The 19,570-nt window shown below is 37.1% G+C and overlaps 1 protein-coding gene across 1 annotated transcript in view; it reads left to right on the forward strand.

Moving 5' to 3' along the window:
- The window catches only part of TRHDE (thyrotropin releasing hormone degrading enzyme), a 205,088-nt gene that overhangs the window by 97,149 nt on the left and 88,369 nt on the right, over window positions 1-19,570 (forward strand). The window contains exons 6-7 of the mRNA XM_036400346.2: window positions 240-377; window positions 16,512-16,577. Coding sequence (XP_036256239.1) covers window positions 240-377; window positions 16,512-16,577 — 204 coding nt within the window. The remainder of the gene's footprint in view (window positions 1-239; window positions 378-16,511; window positions 16,578-19,570) is intronic.

Genomic DNA, 19,570 nt, shown 5'->3' on the forward strand with positions numbered 1-19,570 from the left:
TTGATTCATTTAATGCTCTTTAATTTCAGTCAAGTTTCACTGCAGCAAAGGATCCCAAGTCTGAGTCTCTTCCAAATACCTGTTCAAGACTGTAGGAGGTCATGGTGGTTTACATTCAAAGCAGGTCTGATTTTAGTCAACTGTATTGGTAGCCAACTGCCTCTGGTAACTATGCATCATTTCTGTATTTCTGTAAGTATGTATTTGCCTGTGATACTACTGCATATGCTGTATTTCAGGAAAAGCAGAGATTTCTGACAGATGTCCTACATGAAGTGATGTTGCTGGATGGGTTGGCCAGTTCACATCCAGTATCCCAGGAAGTGCAGCAAGCCTCAGACATCGACAGGGTGTTTGACTGGATTGCCTATAAAAAGGTGAGACTAACTAAGCTTGTCTATATGATACAGATAAGTCAGGAGCTATAAGAAGATCATATGCCATCTGTACAAGAAATACCATTGCTAAACTATGTATGGGAAACTAATATGTGTGGAATGCATTTGGAATATTCTAAAGTGATTATAACCAATTACATTCAACATATCAAGCGTTAGTAAATGTTATAAAAAACTTGGGAGGCTGTCAAAATTCACTAACAAGATTTAGGGCTTTTTATTACTATTTATTTTTTTGACAGGGTCTGAATTGTGTTAGATGCTTTAAAAAGCAAAAGGATATGTAGTTTTTGTCCTATTGAAACTCTCTAGAAAACTTACCAAGGGCTAAATTTAAATGTAAAGTTTTTTCTATGCATAAGAGTTTTACTGTCAGCTAGTGAAAACTCTGAAGTCGTTGCTGAACACTGGGAGTGGAGAAACTGCCTTCCTGTCTGGTGAAAGAATAGGTATTAAATTCAGTCAATTTTAAATTGCATTTCAATGATTTGAAAGTCTTCTGGCCAGTTTCTGGATTCAGCAGCTTCTGTGCAGGAGTTTCCCTCCTCCATAACATGACTGGGCTTGCTGTTAGCACATGGCCTGAAAGCTGGTGTTTCCTACCATACCATATTGCTTATTCTCTGCTACAGGCTATGACATATAAAATTGTGTATCATGGCCATATGTGTTTGCTGTGTGACACAGTGGCTGCTGCCTGCAGCCTTCCTGTACCAGAGCTCTCTGATGATGATTCGGTCACAAGAGTCTTTTGACTGTGGCCTTTGTGTCTAATTATCTTTTCTTCTGCATCATTTTCTGTCTAACATCAGACTGTAGCAAAGCAGCATAGAACTGACTTGGTGACTGAACCTGCTCATTCTGGGATGAAAAAGAGGTGTTATCCTCTCTTGTAGTCATAAGCTATTCCTAGACTGCAATAACTTCACCTTGGTCTTCTTCCATGAAAGGATAATATGCCTGTAAGGATGGGGAAATCAGTGTGTGTGTATGTGTGGGTATATGTGACCATGTAATAAGTACCTATGATGGAATATAAAACAACAGAATACTTATGACAAGATTCTAAAATGCTGCAGTTGCTCAAGAGCCCAAGTAACATTTTCAAAAATCCCTTAGGTATGTTGGAAAATATTGCTCTAGGTCAATTAAGCTATAACAGCCAGCAGCTTTTAGCATACTGAATATTCCCATTGTTTAAATCTTTCAATCATATGCTTTCTGGTGATAGCTAGACCTTGGTAGGTTCGGAGGCTTATCTTACATGAGTATCTTCATATTTCAATCTAATTATTTTTGCTAATTTATACAGTAATAGCACTATCTTACAGTTAACTGTAGTACATGACAATTTTATGAATACTGCAATCATCGAGTAATTTTCATTTACATTGAAATGACAAATAGGACAATAGGACGCATCTGTATACTGATAGCTTTTTTATGCAGGCTAATAGGATCAGTCTGTTTTTTGTGGAGATTACAGTACAAAATTTGTCTTGTATCTATCTGTGTAAATGTTCCTTTTTCAGTAACAGTGGCCATGCCCAGTGGATACAGCAGCATCTCTCCACTTAGCTGCTCTAGTGGCCAGTTCCCCTTAGGTGACATTGGTTGTGTTCATACCAGGGCATGATCCTGTAAATTTTGAGCCCAGTTACCAGACCTAGCAAACTACCTTAGGAAATGGCAGTAGCAGAATTTACTTACACACTTTCATAGCTGAGGAGATTAAAATAACCACTCTTTCACCTACAAGGTCTTTCTTTTTCCTGTCTGGTAATTTGTCTGTCTGCTATTCTCTATAGCTGTTTATCCTTTTGGTTTAAGATACAAGCTTTATTATATAATAGGAAGCATAAAAGTTAATTAACAGCATACAAGCCTATTGTTTAATGGGAAGAAACTTTCCTGACTTACTTTGTAGCTGTTCTTTTCAGTACCTTCCTTGAAACACCTTACACTGTTCCTTCTGAGGATAAATTAGAGCAAATTTAACATAACTTATATCATTTCTTTCCTAGAAAATCTTGTATGCATGCATTCATTGCTTACACTGAAAATCAGCTTTGGAAATAAGTTTATTTATTAAATACCCAGAATAGAGCCTATTCCTCTAGCTGTCTAGTGTCTACTAGTGTAAATGCTGTGGTGAATAGTATGTCGGTAAAATCCAAACTGTAAAATTACACTGAAACTTTCACCTGATCAGGTGTGGGCTCAAATATTTTCAGGTGCCACAAAGCACTTGACACACAATGAGCCCTGCTGGAGGAAAATTATTACTGGTGTTTCTGGGATGACTTTTTGGTTGTCTTTGGTTGAGTGACTTTTTAAATCGCTGTAAATCATTAGGCTGTCGGGAATTTTTTTCTCTTGACTCTGCTAAACTTTGGGTCAGGACCATCAGTGAGGACTTTTCTATGGTCTTAAATAAAATATTTTTAAAGAGTTTATTACTATGTGCAGCATCCATTCCCTGCATTTTAGATTTTTTTTCATTGTCTTTTAACTTTTTATTTAAATGTCCATCTTGTGCTCCCTGAGTGCTTGCATTGCCCATGTGATCTCTATTCTCTCTTCACAATTTTCTACATGATATTGAAATGATGAAACTTTCTCTGATGTAAGTTTTGTTCAGTGAAATGACAGTCATAGAATGTTCTTGTAATTTCATTGTCTTTACTGTCATCAATATGGTATACATCAGACACCATTAAAGTACCCATCTCTGCTAGACACTCAGCTGTCATTCTAAAGTCATGCCTTTTTCTACACACTTCAGAAATGACCATTGAAAATGTGCTATTTAGTTGCCTCACAGTTGAATATATTTTTCATTTCTACTTTCTCATCCTTGGTGATTGCATGTATGAAGAAATCCAGGACATAAACCACATGGCATTCAGGTAATCCCACAAGCAGAGTGAAGCAGACACTACACCTTGGCAACACACAATGTTTTTCCACTTAAATGGTTGAGGGTAAAGCTTGCCTCTTTGAAAAGCATCATGCTAGTCATTCTTCAGATAGAAGCCTGTCATCCTCCACTAGGGCCACAAATAAGTAGAGAAAAAATGAGAAGTCGTGATAGTTCATTAATAAACAGTACTGGTAGATGATTCAAGGCTCTCTAGTTGCATCAGAGAGTGCATATATCTTCCCAGTGCAGCTGGAAGTGAGATAGTGTCCTCCCACGATGACGGGAAAAGTGGTTATATCCCAAGTGCAGTAGAAAATATAGCCTGTTGAACACAAGAGTAGAACTGAGAATTGTTAAATCAAAGCAAAAAGCGTGACAGCCTTTCCACACCAGAAATAACTGACAGCAGGAATCATAGCCCTGGAGAGCTGCAGCATCAGAGGAGGAGAGAGTGCAGCAAGAATACACGAGGAGCAACAATCAGCATGGAAAAACCAGCTCTAATAAAATGGAGAAACAAGGCAGCTGCATCTCAAAGGCAACAGCCAGACCCAGAGCAACCTGAGGGAGAGCCATCTCAGACAGAACTAAAGGAGTCATAGCCCTAGATGAGCAGCCACAGCCAGACAAGAGAAGGGATGAAAGGACATCTAGGGAGCCAGATATCTGAAGTCAGTTCAGTCAGCCTGCTGCATGCTTTGAAGTGTGCTGGTTGGAGATTCTGGCAGCAATCAGTGCAGGCAAGACCATTATGATGGAGTGTAGCTATAAAAGTACCCCCAAAAGAATATGCCTTGGTAAGTGACAAACAATAATCAAAACAAGGAAGAGGATGACTGGAATAGGGAAGAATATTCATTGTTTCCTTCCACGTAAGCTAAATTAACCTCAGCAGTGAGACCAGTTACTGACCCTGACTTTATAATGCAAACAATTAATTATTTCCTAAACCCTTGTATGTATAACTTCCTTTTCCTTTTTAACTCTATTCCACATCTTTAAAATTTCCTTTTTCTTCTTTCAGTGTCAGGTGATGGAAGGAAGATTTATTTCGAATAATAATAAAGAGAAACCATGCTTCCTGCTTCCCCTCAAAAGCAACATTCTGCATTAGGAGATCTGTTCAACTAAAACTTTACACAAAGAAAAATGCACAGCTTCCCTGCATTCTGGCAAAGGAGAATTTAAGAAATTGAAAACAGTGGCTCGCTCACCCTTTTGGGTGTAATTCTCTTTGAAAATTTACAATGTAGCGTGTTCTGCAAAAATGTGGAAGAACAGGAGGGCTAATGCAGTCACTGGAAAGGCTCTCTAAAAACTTCATTTTTTTGCTTCTGTTCCTCAGGCACTGGAAGCACAATCACACTGAAATAACAAAATAAAACCAAACCAAAACAAAACCCCCAAACCACTACCCCATATTCTGTTCAGGAATAGTAGTTTATAAGAAAGCCAGTTCATGAGTGCAATGAAATTGCGATGATGTGCATCTCTGAAGTGACAAAAGAGTGGGAGTAGGTCATTAACAATAAGAGAAATGCTAGATAAATCCCTAAAAATTGTACAATAGGTTTTATTTTTAATTTTTCTTTAGTTGAATTGATAGCATAAGGTGGTATCAGACTAGTTGAAAGTCTTACAATACAATAGAGATGGCTTTGGAACCCCTTCACTTGACATGGTAAAGGAAGAGCTTTTTGTTTTCCCCATTTTAGCTGTACTGTTGTCTGTGGGTGCCATTAAGTCCAGAGGGTGCACATTTGTGTGATGCTGATTTTTCTTCATGACTTGTGAGTGCAACAGGTCAGTGCTCAGATTGCAGAAGGTGCTTTCAGGAGCCATTTGTTCCTAATGCATTGTAACAGAGGAGGTATCTTGTAATGAAAATAATGTCTTTCTGGTCAGATAAAAAGGCTGTAGGTTGTTACTGCTTCCTGTATGAAAGGAAATTGAAATGCAGTCAGTGATACCAACAGGTTCAAGTTCAGAGCAGCTCCAGGAGTGCTTGTCCTGAAGTATGGAGGCTGTCCCAGTTTAGCTGGTGGCTGCCAATGCTTAAAGCTAGACAGGTGCTTCAAGATACTTAAAATACTTATTTTAACTCATCTTCCTACCATCCTGACTCAAGCAGGAGCAAATGGTCTTTAACCCTTTACACTGGTTCATGTATTCTAGTTATTATTTTCTGAAGAAGAAACATGGAAACTACAGTGTGTGGTATAAGCAGCTACACATGGACAGTGCTTCAGGAGTGTTATGTATTCCACATGCCAGGGACAATTGCATATGGGTTTGACTGGAAATAATAAAGATGGAGCACAAATGTTAATAAAAGCATTTTATTTTAAAGAAGAGCTTATTAGACTAGACCACTCCATGAAGGCAGACCACTGTCGGGAAGGCAGTTGTTGTGGTCCAAGCCTTCTTTCTGTTTCCCATGGAAAGGCTGTGGCAAATGGCAGCTCCTAAGGGATGGAGAAGATGATCAAAGCAGAAATGGCGACAGTAGGTCTATACACCATGTCCTACCATCCTTCCTTCGCCAAAAGACATTAAAAGGAACAAAATAGTGCATCTGTGTCTCAGATATTTTCATGACTTAAAATAGTGTTCATAAAGACAGGTATACATGGAGGTAGTTGCACTTGCACTTGACATGCACTTGCCTTTTCTGCCTTTCTGTTTCTGCTTTGTAATGATCATTTTCAGCAAAGGGCAAAGCAGAAAGTTACACGTATTTTCTTTTTTTTTGCCCTGAAGGAGTCAAAAAAAAATGCCCGTGTACAGACAAGGGCTGATGTTGCTGATACACATCCTGGTTTAGATCAATAAACAGAAGAGCAAGTTGCAAGTGTTAAAGTAACTTGGAAGTAAAGGTAAGAATTAGAAATAGAAAATAAATTTGAGTTAGTGAAATAGAGCAAAAGGAACAAAAAACTTGACATAAGAATATGGTCAATATTTTGATCAAAATATGATCCTGTAAGATTTCTATTCAAAAGGGGACTCTTTAGAAAAACCTCTGGAACACTTTTGTTGTTGTTGCTGTTCTTTTTAAAGATATGTTTAAGATATGTTTAAAGATATGATAAAGATATGTTGATCTTGACTGGATAACTTATGGAGCTTAAAGGAGGTATTAAAGAAGAGAAATTAGAATGGCAGGTTTAGTTATAGATAGTTGCAAATCAGTCTTAGGCAAATTGATTGAAATTCTTATGTGGTATTTAGTGAACTAAAAAAGAATAGTAATTTTTCTTGAAGATTTTTATATAAAGGCAGTTAATAAAAAAGTGTAATGTTCCTTTGTCCTTGTCACTGGTGTCAGAACATGTAAGAGGGATTTTGGTGCTGAGGCCAAGTAAAACTCCTGTTGTAAGTTGAGTCACGATAGCATTTTCTCTGGGCAATGGATACTATTTTATTATTCAAGGAAAATGATGTGACAATATCCAGCTGAAGAATATGATTAGTTATGGTCATATACCCCTGAATTTTCTTCTTTGTGTCATATTCCTTAAATTTGTGATCGAATTTATGACTAAGACAAGTATTTTGCCAAAGCCATCTTACTGTCTGACCATTTTGGTATTATCCAGCCCTAGAAGAGCTGTGTTTGTCAGAATAGAAAATGATTATTATTTCCAAGTGAAAAGCTCTCCTTGAATATAATGTTGCTTTTTCAGTGATGTTTTGGCATCAGATAAATGGCCTTTCATTCTGTAAAATTCATTCTGTAAGGTGCTTTTATGCATCTTTGAGGATTTAAAAAAAACATTACAGGTATTTTGCAGGTATACTTGCTGATTTGAAAAATAGTGGTTTACCCATGCTATTAATAAAGTTTTAAAAACCATGTAAGTTTATTTTTTTTTATTAAAACATGGCCTGTTTTTATTGCTGAATATAAACAGCATGTTAATTTGTGAGTGTGCACTGCCTGATAAGCAAATATCAATTGGAAAATCTGTTGCTTTAAAAAGTAAAGATTAATTAAATGACTGATTTTTTTTCTAGTCTGTATCATTAAAATCAAGTAGGGATGGTTTTGTTTGGTCCCTTATAGTCTCTTAATGTTCAACAAGTGTTGCCAAGTGCAAGGAAACCAGTGAGAGCCACAATCAGCCAGGTACATAGCTGTTCAACTTTATGTGTGTAGGAATTTATTTGGATTTTATTTGGGTTGCTTGTGTGCTTAAGGTACTTCAGTGCATCACTGAATGATTGCCTGGGTGAAGACCCTCGGGATAGTCTCATACTGTGACATTTGGTACCAGTATGCTGCATGATCTGCATATACCTATCTCCTTCTGTATTTCTTCTCTTGGCTTTTATGTGGGTTATCTAGAGACAAAGCCTCTAGGAATTAAGTTAAACATTTTACATTTCTGTCACAGGGAGGAAATCATAAGCACATGTTTACTCATTTAAACAAGTATGTTCTGTTACCCTAATGAAATAAGGAAGCATTTGCATGTATCAAATTCACTTGCATTAAGCTTCATTTTTTCTTGTAGTATTTGGAGGTGCCATTGGAGAATACAGAAGATAGCTATGCTGTTGTATTACAGTGCTCAGTTTCTGAAAATGAAAGAGGAATTTAGTGTTGGTGACTCATGATACAATCTAATTAATTCCCTGAAAAGAATTTCTCAGTGGGTACTTATGCAGTTCTCAGAGATGAGATAGTTTTGATAGAGACAGCTGAAGAATTCCAGAGAAGCCTTTGCAATTATCTCTGCTGTTACAGCTTGATAGAAGTGCTTTAACAGAGATCTCTCTGGAGCCTGCAACAGGATCATGTTGTAACTGATGCCATGAATAGGACACTCTTGTTCCATAATTGTCAGAGTAAGACCACATAAGATAAAAGACTGTTCAGGTGATAAAGGTAGGAAAGTAAAATACATTTCAGCATAACCTTCTGAGTGGGAGCTGAGGAATGACTGAACTTCTCCCTTTGTGGGAAAATTAAAAAAAAAAAGGAAAAATAAAAAGGAGAGCATACAGGGAATATGTTTGCTTAAGGAAATGCAGCTGAAATGCAATACTTGTGTTTGAAAGTGGACCCAGTGTTCAATTCGTACAGGAGAATTCAGTAAATTCAGTGCACTGCATGTAGTGTAACACATCACACTACTTACATCAGTTAACCAAATTTTTAAATAATTCATTTACATACGTATACCTCTGTCTACCTCTCTGCTCTTCTTTGAGCAAATTCCACAGGTGTGACTTAGTCAAAACATACTTCTTTTATGTTAGATATCTCCAAGATGCAGCATATTTACTTTTGGGTTTTTAAAAAAAAAAAAAAAGTAAGTCTTTTTTTAAATGTCACATTTTTGCTATGTGTTTGATGTATATTATTCTTTTGCGTTAATTCATGCTGTGTTTTTTCTCAATAAGCTAAATTTCATGGGGTATCCAGCTGTGGTTGCTTAGTACCAACAAAGAATGATTGTTTTGAAAAACGTGACTTGGATATTACTTGTTGGCTAGTGTTCATATTGCAAAATTAAAGTGCAAATATGCATTCTTTGTATAAGTGCTTGGTAACGTGCTCTTCTAATATTTTAAATGCACTTAGACTCACAGAATTGCCCCAGATTTTGAGAACTAAAGAATAATGTATGAATTTAAGAAATTTAAGCTGAAATGAAATGATACTCCCTCACTTAAAAGCTGATTTGATTGCGTATATCCTTAGGCTTCTATTTGACAGAGAACTGTAAAAATATATTCAACATTTAAAACAAAAAACCACAACCTGTATGCTGCTTCTATTACATTCACAGTTCTAAAAGAAAGTTCTTCTTTGTGTGTTTCATGAAGAGAAGATATGTTTCAATCTGTAAACACATTAGCCAAAATTTGGAAGTTTTTCTGTGTTATGAGGTGATTCTGGTGAGCTAGTGTAGGCCTGACTGACTGTATGCAACAGATTTATAAGCTGTTTATAAGCTCTGGCTTATGTAGTGAGACCATATCATGGACAAAGTGTAAAATGGGGACTGAGATTTTTAAGGATCTACCAGGGGAGTGCAATGAATTTTTTGTGCTGGATGTTCCTGCTAAAGAACAGGTTAATTCCCATGCTCAGTTTATTCTTTGTAACAGGTTGCAGAAACCACCAATTTGAGGTAGGTGTGTGGGAAACACTAGCTAAAAGAACTGTTAGTTGTTAGAAAGTCTGCAGATCTGAGTGGCATCCACTTGCACCTTGTGAGGGTAACCGGATAGGGAGCTGCAGAACTTCTGGCAGTGGGATGTAGACCATCCTAACAAATAGTTGCCACGCCAGAGGATTGCTTGGGAGTTATAGGCTGGTGAGTTTGTCTTCCTTCTCCAGTGAAATGGGGACTCTATAGGGTATAAAGGGTAAGATAAGTGAGCACATATGTTGATCTTGACTAGTCATCACTGCTGCAAAGGGGAACTTGTTCTTACTATCCAGCTGGAGTTCTTGAGGGGAGAGTGAGAAGAAAATGGATTTTAAAAAAGTTTTTGACAAGGCACGCCACCTATAGCTCAGGGTAAATCATTTAAGGAGAGAACTATTTAAAGTGTGTGTACTGTGGCTGATTAATTAAAAACCACCAATACTGGTATACATCAGGTATATAGTACTAGCCGTGAAATTTTGTAATTGATTATCATCTTAAATCAGAAGGTCTTTATGAAAGAATGATGCCTTTGTGTGTGCCTGTGTGTGGTCTGAGTCTTGTTTTAATCAGTGAAAAGGAAGCTGATTATAAGAACTTACTATTGATAACAATAGCTCTAACAGTATGAATAAAATTTAGTGTAATTGAGGCAGAGGATAGAGTAATTCTCTGTAGTTATAGAATATTAGTTATAGTTATTTATAGTTATTTCTCTTAGCTAGAGAGAAGGTAACCTTAATCCTGAATTGCAGGTTTATCAGCACACAGAAAAATAACTGTAGGTCTTTTGTTTGTGTCCCACTGAATTTGAAAAACAGGTGGTGTTATTACATATTAATCAAGACTGATTTTGAATTGACTACTGCACAATAGAAGAAAGTTAATAAATCACCTGTATTTAGTTTTTGGTTTTGTTTATTTAATGAGAAGAGGAAGCAAAATGGATGGGTAGAGATTTTATGGAAAATTGATGTATTAAATTTCTGGTTTAGAACCTCAGTTACGTAATTTTTTCTGGTAGTCCAGTGTTCCCCTCCTCAGCATCTCACTCCCTGCTTGCACCTTGGATACCATGGGGATGTTTTTCTAACAGGATCCTTCCTGATTTTAGTTTTTGTGTCACAAAAGTATTTTTATGAACTAAATCAAACAGCTTTAATTCCTAAAGAAGGGTGGCGAGGTGGACATTCAGTGAAGAAGAGATAAATTGAGGTCCGTGTAATTACTATGATTGATACATGGTGTTACATGAGATAATTGACAGGGAAGCCTGCACTATGCTGTATTGGCCCTCGCAAACTCCAGGAGGTGTTTTCCCGCTGTTAACTTTTTCATGATTTTTAATGTTTTGTGATTTACAGGGTAAAATATCTTCAGAGAGATTGATGTCATCTCACTTGAGATGGTCACCATGTAGACACTTGCAACTGAGTAGCCCCCCATCTCCCTGTATCATCAGTGGAGATTAACAGGCATCTTCAGGGTGAAATTCATCTGTCCTATTTTAGATGTATGTCTTTGGATGAATCAGGATGAACTGAAGTTCTTGCTTCTCTCTCCTTTGCCTTTAAAGGAGGTCTAGGCAGCTGCCTCAGCTGTGTACAACTGAGTAAGCATCACGTAGCTACAATGCAGGTATTTGCACTCAGTAGATGAATCTCAATCCTATGGTTAAAACAAAAACAATGAAGCATACAAAAGCACAACTAAAAAGAAATAGAAGTTGATATTGAAGGAAAAAAATGAAAAATTTTGTGGAAAGAAGGATGGAAGAGCTGTGTGTTTTCCAGGTCATCCTATTATGATCTCTTTTCCTTTTCTAATGCATTTTCAGAACAATCAATTATTTTGCCCTTACAAAGTAAATCAGCTGTAGTTCACGGTTTCTGGTTTGTGTTGCTGACATTTTTCTCACATGAGAACTTTTTAGAATAATGACATAATTTTTGGATCTTCAAAGAATAATGCTGAAGGAGTTTCTAGCTTATTTGTATCTCTTCACATTTGGCCTCTTGTCCCTGCCTCTTGCCTTCTACATAACCCTATGTGCTGGTTTGCTGATTTTTTTATTGTTCCCTTCCCTGCAACTGCTTCACCAGTTCTTTATTTCAAGTGCTCTTCTTTGCTTTCTGTTCAGTATAGAGCATCTACCTTCAGCTAGCAGGCACTCTGCCCTCTCTCCAGGGCTTTCTGTTGAATACTACCCTTGCTAGTCTTCTTAAGTAAAAGTATGGTGTGTAGAATAAAGTGAGAGATTATATTTGTTATTTTACTGTATATATGAAAGGATCACACTGGTTTTGTACCTCCACAATTCAGGAGTTCCCCCAGAACAGGGAATTAATCTCTGTATGGTCTTTTTGGACAGTGCAGTTGAATGAATCTCACTGCACTTTAGACATCTGCGGCACAGATGTGTACATATGAGCTAGTCACTCAAGCCTGCTTTTGGAGTGAATTACAAGAGGTGAGTGCTTTTAGAGTACAATTCCTCCCATCTGAGGTTTACTTTAAGATTAGATAAAATGCATCCAGAGGTGACATGTGAAGCCCAACAACTGTAAGTGAAGTCTAAACAGCTAAAGTGATTATAGTTGCAGGTGCTACAAATACCTGCATTGAATCAAGTGTATCACTTCCTGTGTGGCTCTTTCGCAGTACTGTATTGTAGTAGTAGTAGTCATGTTTTTGTGGGTTCATACATAAGACTTAGTTTGTTTCCTGTTAGATAAAATTCCATTCAGTACTATCTTTTGTATTAAAAAAAATTTACAAGATGCAAGTTGCAAGTGAAACAATTAATTAAGGAATTTCAAGTATAATAAAATTAAGATATTCAATAAGTTGTAGAATTAAATTGACTTACAGTAATTGTGATTTGTAATGACATAAGAGGATCAAGATGTAGAAGTGGGTCTTTAAAAATTAGTTAAAACTAATCTGGGATCAAGGATAAAATCACATTATTTTATGATGGCATGGAGAGAATTAGGCTACATGGAGACAGTTGGACTGAATAGCTTAGCTCAGCTCTGCATTTTGTAGATTTCAAAGACATGTTCAGTTTGCTTACAAGAAATTCTTCTAAGTTTGGTTATAGCTTGTCTTTACCATGTTGTGAGTATAGGAGAAGAAAGTGCATAAACTTTCATCCCTTCAGGCAGTGTTGGCTAACTGTCCATGAGTGAGCCTTTTCCCAAGAGCACTTTGCAAAAAAGAGCTGTATGTACCTAATTTCCATGAAGTAGCCAACATATTCTACTTTCCTTTCCTATAGCAGTGGAATATCAATGCTGAGGCTGAGAAAGCTTCAGCTGTATCATAGATTATACAAGGATCACCCAGATCCTCATATAACAAGTATAGGTTATATGAGGATCTGGATGATCTTTGGCAAGTGATTTCACTAGGGTGTGCCACAGTTTCCTTTTAATTTGCAGAATATTGGCATTAATCTTAGTAAGATCTGCTAATGAGCAGTGCTTCTCCAGACCCAGGTAGTGCCATTAATCATTGGATGAATAACTAGTGTATTTGTCCGGGTAGACAAATTAAGATAGGGTACAATGGCTTAAGGCAAGTCAGATTTTACACTGACAGGAACTAGGTATGTTTTTTGAATAGGAAAGAATTGCTTTCCACTAGACCTCTTAAACCAATGTGCTTTACCTCTTGACAAGGCACTGAGTCATCCACTGCCTGGAGGAAAGCACTTAAATCATCAATAAACAGTCATTCTGCCCAGCAGGAGAGGCAAGTTTGCTTCTCAAGACATCCTGTGTTGTTTGTTCCTCTATTGGACAAAGGCTGGCAAAACAGAAGTGGCTCTGAGAGTCAAGTGGGGAGCAGGCTCCTTGCATGTCAGGGTGTTCAGAGATTGATGCTGGTAGGTTCCAAAGGGCATCTACTGCAGCAGGACAGATTTGTTGGGATTTTTCTGCAGGTTTAGGTCTAGGTCAAGAAGCTTTTGGAAGGTATGGCACTCCATCGATGTATTCTGGTTTTCCTATAACTGAACTTACTGCACATACCTTCTGCACCTCCCACGACCATCTGTTTAGGGTCATCTTCCAAGCTTCCCCTTTCAGTAAGCCACTCTTCTTTATGCCAGTTACTCTCTATACCTCTTGCTTTTTATCCTTCTGCCTGCAAACCTGTTTTGCTTCCTCCCTAGTCAGAGTGCCAGTTTTTGCTGCCTTATCCTGCTCTGCTTTCCAGAGCTATGAATGTCTGGAGAGCTTCTGTACTTCTTATGAATGTATTATGGTTCTCTGTTCTGCCTACTCTCAAAAGTTCAGGAAAGGTGAAATTAATGGTTTCCTCCCATTTCTTTTCCCTCCACACCAAGGGCTTTTTTCTTTTTGCTCTTGTTTCTTCTCCCATCTCTCGAAGACACTTTTCCTCCTCTTAAGGTTCTCTTGCTTTTTTGAATCCATTCCCTTCCTGAAACAAGTAAAGAAAGCATTTGCTTTCCCTGAGTGGGGAAGATGACAGAATTGTGACAAGCCTATTGTTCTGCAAACTCTAAGTAGGGATTCTGAGTTTCCTGAAGGTAATTAATTGGTAGGTAGTACTTCTAAAGTAGCTGTGAAAAGAGATCTATCTTGAGAGAATAGTCCTGTCTTTGTGCCTTGACTCTCCATTCAGTTTTTGCTTGCTGTTTTGTCTGCTGTATAATATGACCAGCTATCCAACATGTGTCTAAATGTTACCTGTGAGGGGAATTCTGTAATTTCTTTGCATGTACATTATAGTTCTTGGTCTTTGGATAGAAAAAAAGACTCTATTAGCTTGCTTACTTTTTACAGAAGTCAATAGAGTCAAGGTGCTTATATATGTCTTTCGTTACTATGTGAAGTTTAACTATGAGGAAGAAACCAGGGCATCCTGGAATACTAAATAGGGAGTAGGAAAAAAGATGTGTGATGAATGGAAAAATGTCATTTTCTCTGATATGTTTTATGGGTTTTTTGTTTCTGCTACAGATGTTTTGGATTGCCCTGACCAAGTTACTTACAGAATAAGTAGGATTTACCTATTTATGAGATTAAAAAAAAATCTTCTGTTTATCTGCTTAAACAGATTTATCTACTGTTTATCTACTTAAATGTCTCTGAGAACTTCACTCAATCTGTTTCTCTAGTAATATAAGGGCAATTATGTTTCCTGACCTATGGTATTGTCTGCACAGGTAATAATCTGTTTTGAAAGGTGTTACTTCCTATTCTGCAATGTGTTCCAGACATGATTTGTCTTCCAGTAAGATTATATACCACCATAACAACATACCCTAGTGTTAATAATGCAAAAATTGTGTTTTGGTTTATTCACTATTCAATTCCTAAAAGCAGCTCAGTTACTCTGCAACCTATATAGTGTTTGGTTTTGCTGCCTATATGAAGGACTTGTGTTTTCTTACAACTTAGTAATAATTTACAAAAATACTTTTGATTTATGTCATTATTTCAAGCGTTGCTTATTACAGATCCATTCAGTGCTTAAAAATAGTCACTGTATAAAAAAATAAGTGGAACGTGTGTAAAATGATCTAAAAATTGGACAAAAGTTAAATTTCCAAACTATCCTGAACTTTAATTTAGCAGGAATAGACATAGAGCCTTGTTTTGAAAGCTGAAGCTAGATAAATTCAAGTAAATGAAACTAGATATCTTCCAATTAGTAAAAAGGTGTGTAGTTTCACTGTGAGAGTAAACATTAGTTGTGACACATTAGATAGTACTCTGAAACATTATTCTGATCTTGAATTTTCTAAAATGGAAAGAGAAACCATAGGGTTTTTTGCCTAAATTACTAAACTAATGCAGAACAAATGTTATATAAGTCTTTTGGCTTTAGAATCTGTAAATTTTTGAATCTGTGTAATGTTCCCTCTTTCTTTATTATTGTCTGATTGAGTGCTAACCTAATTTATGGACCTTCATCTCCAGATGAGGTGGTTGAGTTCTAGCATCATGTTTTCTTCAAGCCTTTAATTAATGGATTTGCAATCACAAGTGTCCTCCCTCTTGTATGGTGATCAGTACTAAGTAAAACATTTAAATATTGGGATTGGAAGACTGTCTTGAAATTATATTGTAAAGTGGGATATTATAGCTAAATGGTCACATCAGATATTATAGCCAAATGGTCACATCTGCAAAGTTATTTCTGCTTGAAATAGAGCACTTGGGCAAAGGGAAAATACACGGCAACTGTGTTTCTGAGAGTGTGTGAGAAGATGCTTAAAAGGATGCTTAAAAAAAGCTGCTCTTGCAAGTATCTGTCTGCTTCTTGCAGTAAGTACTGGGATTTAGAATCACTTGTCTTTTAGATCTCTATGCTTTGCCTGAAGAGGAAGAGGCTAAGAACTGCTATAAGTAGAGAAAGAGTGCTATACAAGTACTTACCTCTTTGCACGATCGTCTGGAAAATAACCTGACTATTAATAGGTCAAATATATATATCCACATCTTATAAAATTCTAATGGAAATTATTTGCTTTTAGTCCCCAGATCTTGAAGGTGTTACAAAGGGAAGTAGCATCACTGAATCCTGATGTACAATAGTGTAATGGAGACAAAAGTATTGTGAATAATCACTGAGGTAGAATTTGCAGTTGACACTATTTCTTTGCTCTCAATTAAAACTGGGCCTTTCTGTTGAGTGCATAGAAGGGTTGGGGTCAGTCACCTCAGTCACCTGTGGAACTGACACATGCATGCTCCAGCAGTAGGGAGAGCCTGTTGTTTGACCTGCATCTTATTCAACATATGGGGCAGGATATTAGCACTTATTATCACTTATTAACACTTATTATGACTTTGCCTCCTCACTTTTCCTAGTAAGCATTTGCATTATCTGCTCTCTCTCTCTCTCTCTTTCATTCTAGCAGAAATAAAGATTGTATAAGTTACAGGTTTCAGGCATATTAGTGTTGGGTGGAAATGCCTGCTTCTGAGTGTATTTATTGTGTTATATTGGAATTCAAAACCGGTAACTTCGTTTCTCTATTATTTCCCATAGGGTGCAGCTCTGATTCGAATGTTGGCTAGCTTTATGGGTCACTCAGTGTTTCAAATGGGCTTACAAGTAAGTAAAGGCATTTCCATCTTTGTGTAGATGTGTATTTCTAGCAGTTTCTCTTGCTCCCTCTTTTTTCTTTTGAAGCTATATTTGCATCAATTTCTGGAAATGTTTCTTTACCTTAGGACCATCTGAAGTACCACCATGTCCCTGAAACTGAATTTGATTGAAGATGCAGTTTCACCTATATTTCTTGATGTATGAAGTGATTGTACTTCAACTGGCATACAGTTTTGTGTAGAGTGCCACATAAAAGCCACTTTATCCATATGACAAATATGTGAAGGACTAGCTGAGGAAGTAACTACTTCTCTTCACCTGCGTTTCACTGCTGGTCTAACAAATAATAACAATATAAGCCAGATGGAAAATAAACAGCCCTAAAATGAATAATGCTTTTCAGATAAATATTTTGCCATGCTTTCCTCCATAGCAAAATCCTTGAGCTTTATTTTTACCTTCAATAAGCATGGAGTGCTCTCTGCCTTAATGATGTTTTGAAAACTCACTCTGTCTTTTAAAAGAAATTTGAAGAGGTAACATTTCTATGGAAAGAGAAAGAAATTCAACATGCTGATTACCAAGGATGAACTCCTTTCAGCAATAATTCAGGACAAAGGAGTGTTTCGTAAACTATTTAAAAACAAACAAGCCAAAGCATAAAAAACAATGCAATTCCCTCTATTCCATTGAAATCTGCTTGAGTAAATCATGTTACAGGCAGCTGTGATTGATGAATTATGTATGATACAGCCTGCTACTTAGAAGTGTCCTTTAAAGTAAATTGATGTTCACCTGAAATACAATTATGCTAAGTTGGAAGGAGTAATCAATCTTATCTGTTCTTAGTAAGCTTTTCATTTTGAAATTTAAATAAACTACGTCTAGGATCAGGTCATTTTTTAACAGAATAATTCTACCTCTAACCAAAATAAATTGGAAGATAAAATATAAACCAAAAATTAAATGAATGCATTGGTCATGTCAGAGCAGTATTTTCTGTGCAAAGGCAATGAAAGGAAACTTGCTGAGGAAATGCAGCTTTTTGGAGAATTTACAGTACAATCAGGGTTTGTAGCATAACTTATTCATGGGACCAGCTTGATCATTTGCTTAGTTGTAACACCAAGTCAGATCAATTAGATAAATTTCTCATCCAGATGAGAATTCTTTAAATCAGAAGTTTCCTTCATAAAATCTTGTGTATATCAAGAGTAAAACCATCATGTAATTTAAAACAGTAAGACTTCTGTCCTTAGTCTAGCAAACTCCATATTCCAGCCAGAAACTTCTGTTTGGACAGATCCATTCATAGAGGATTTCAGTAGCACTTTTTCCCAGTGGAGTATGTCACTCAGGGTTTTAGAAAAGAAAAGTTTGTGTACATCTTAAATCCTGTTTTTCTATGTTTGCCTGCGAAATAACAGTGTGCAAGTTGTCTTGAAATAGACTGAGAAAAAAGCTCAGATCAAAGAATAGCTATGCAGGGATTAATCATAATTACCATAAAGTTGTAATGGAGCTTTGGTTTTTGATTTGAATGGTTTCCTATTATTTCTGCTTCTCACTGGTTTGGCTCTGAATAGAAACCGTTCTGTTTGCTCATGAAAGTCTATGAAAAATCTAACTGAAAATCTGACTAGTACAAGTCTTGGCATCAGTTCACTAGGAAGATGATGATTTTAACTAAAACCAGTTTGAAATCCAGATAGAGATTTTCCATGTGTATGTTTTCAAGCTGAACAAAATAAAACATAAAGTTCATAAGTTTTTCATAAGCTACAAATTATACAGTTGGAAATATCTGTCAATCATTTAATTTTTTGCATTTTGCAAATCTAATAAAATACTGTTCCTGCACTGAATATTTGGGGGGCCATAGCTTTGCTAATGACAAGGGAAACTGGAGGACAAATCTACCCTTTCTGTCATGCACGAGTTTAGGCATTTTAGCTCTTTAGCTTGGTACCATCACTTGGGTTTTTGAATTATGTTGCCTTGAATCCTCTTTTAACATGGAATTCTAATATTCAACTAAATGTCATTTCTGTAGAATAGCAAAATTGAATACTACTACTATTTATAAATCTCTTCAGATAACAAATATTCTGAAAATGCACTTGATGGTTCATTCCTCCTGTGTCATTCTAATGGCTTGCTGAGTAACTGAGTTCTAAAAGACCTCCATAGCCAGTTTTTCCAGGAGAATGCTGTGGAAATGGTGTCAAAAGCTTTAGTAAGTTTATGTAGACAAAATCCACGGCCTTTCCCTCATCCACAAAGCAGGTCACAGAAGGGGGTCAGGTAGGTCAAACAGGACCTTTCTTAAAGCATGCTGGCTGGGCCTGATGCCTGGTTGTCTTGCATCTGCCGTGTGATGGCACTCAAGACAATCTGCTCCATGACCTTCCCTGGCACTGAGGTCAGGCTGACAGGCCTGTCATTCCTCAGAACATCCTTCCAGCCCTTCTTGTAAATGGGTGTCGCATTGGCCACCTCTGGTTGTCTAGGACTTACCCAGTGAGCCAGAACTACTGGTAAATGATGGAAAGTGACTTGGTGGACGCTGCTGCCAGCTCCCTCAGGACCCTTGGATGGATCCTGTCCTTTCCAATAGACTTCTGTGTATCTAAGTGGTGTAAAAGACTGCCAACCATTTTCTCTCAGATGTTTGGTGCTTTAGTTCTGCTCTCTGTTTCTGTTGTCCAGCTCAGGGGGCTGGGTACCCAAAGAACAATTGGTCTTACTATGAAAGACTGAGACTAAGAAGGCATTAAGTACCTCAGCCTTTTCCTCATTCTTTGTCACAATGCTGTTCCCCATGTTCTGCCAAGAATGGAGATTCTCAGCCCTTCTTCTGTTGCTAATGTATTTATAGAAACATATTTTTAATGTGTTTTACAGCAGTGTCTAGATAAAGTTCTACTTTGGCTTTGACTCTTCAGGTTTTCTGCCTGCAGAACCTCACAATGCCGTTGTAGTCCTCCTGAGTTGCTTGC

The sequence above is a fragment of the Molothrus ater genome, chromosome 5 (genome assembly GCF_012460135.2).
Source record: "Molothrus ater isolate BHLD 08-10-18 breed brown headed cowbird chromosome 5, BPBGC_Mater_1.1, whole genome shotgun sequence".
Taxonomy (NCBI): domain Eukaryota; kingdom Metazoa; phylum Chordata; class Aves; order Passeriformes; family Icteridae; genus Molothrus; species Molothrus ater.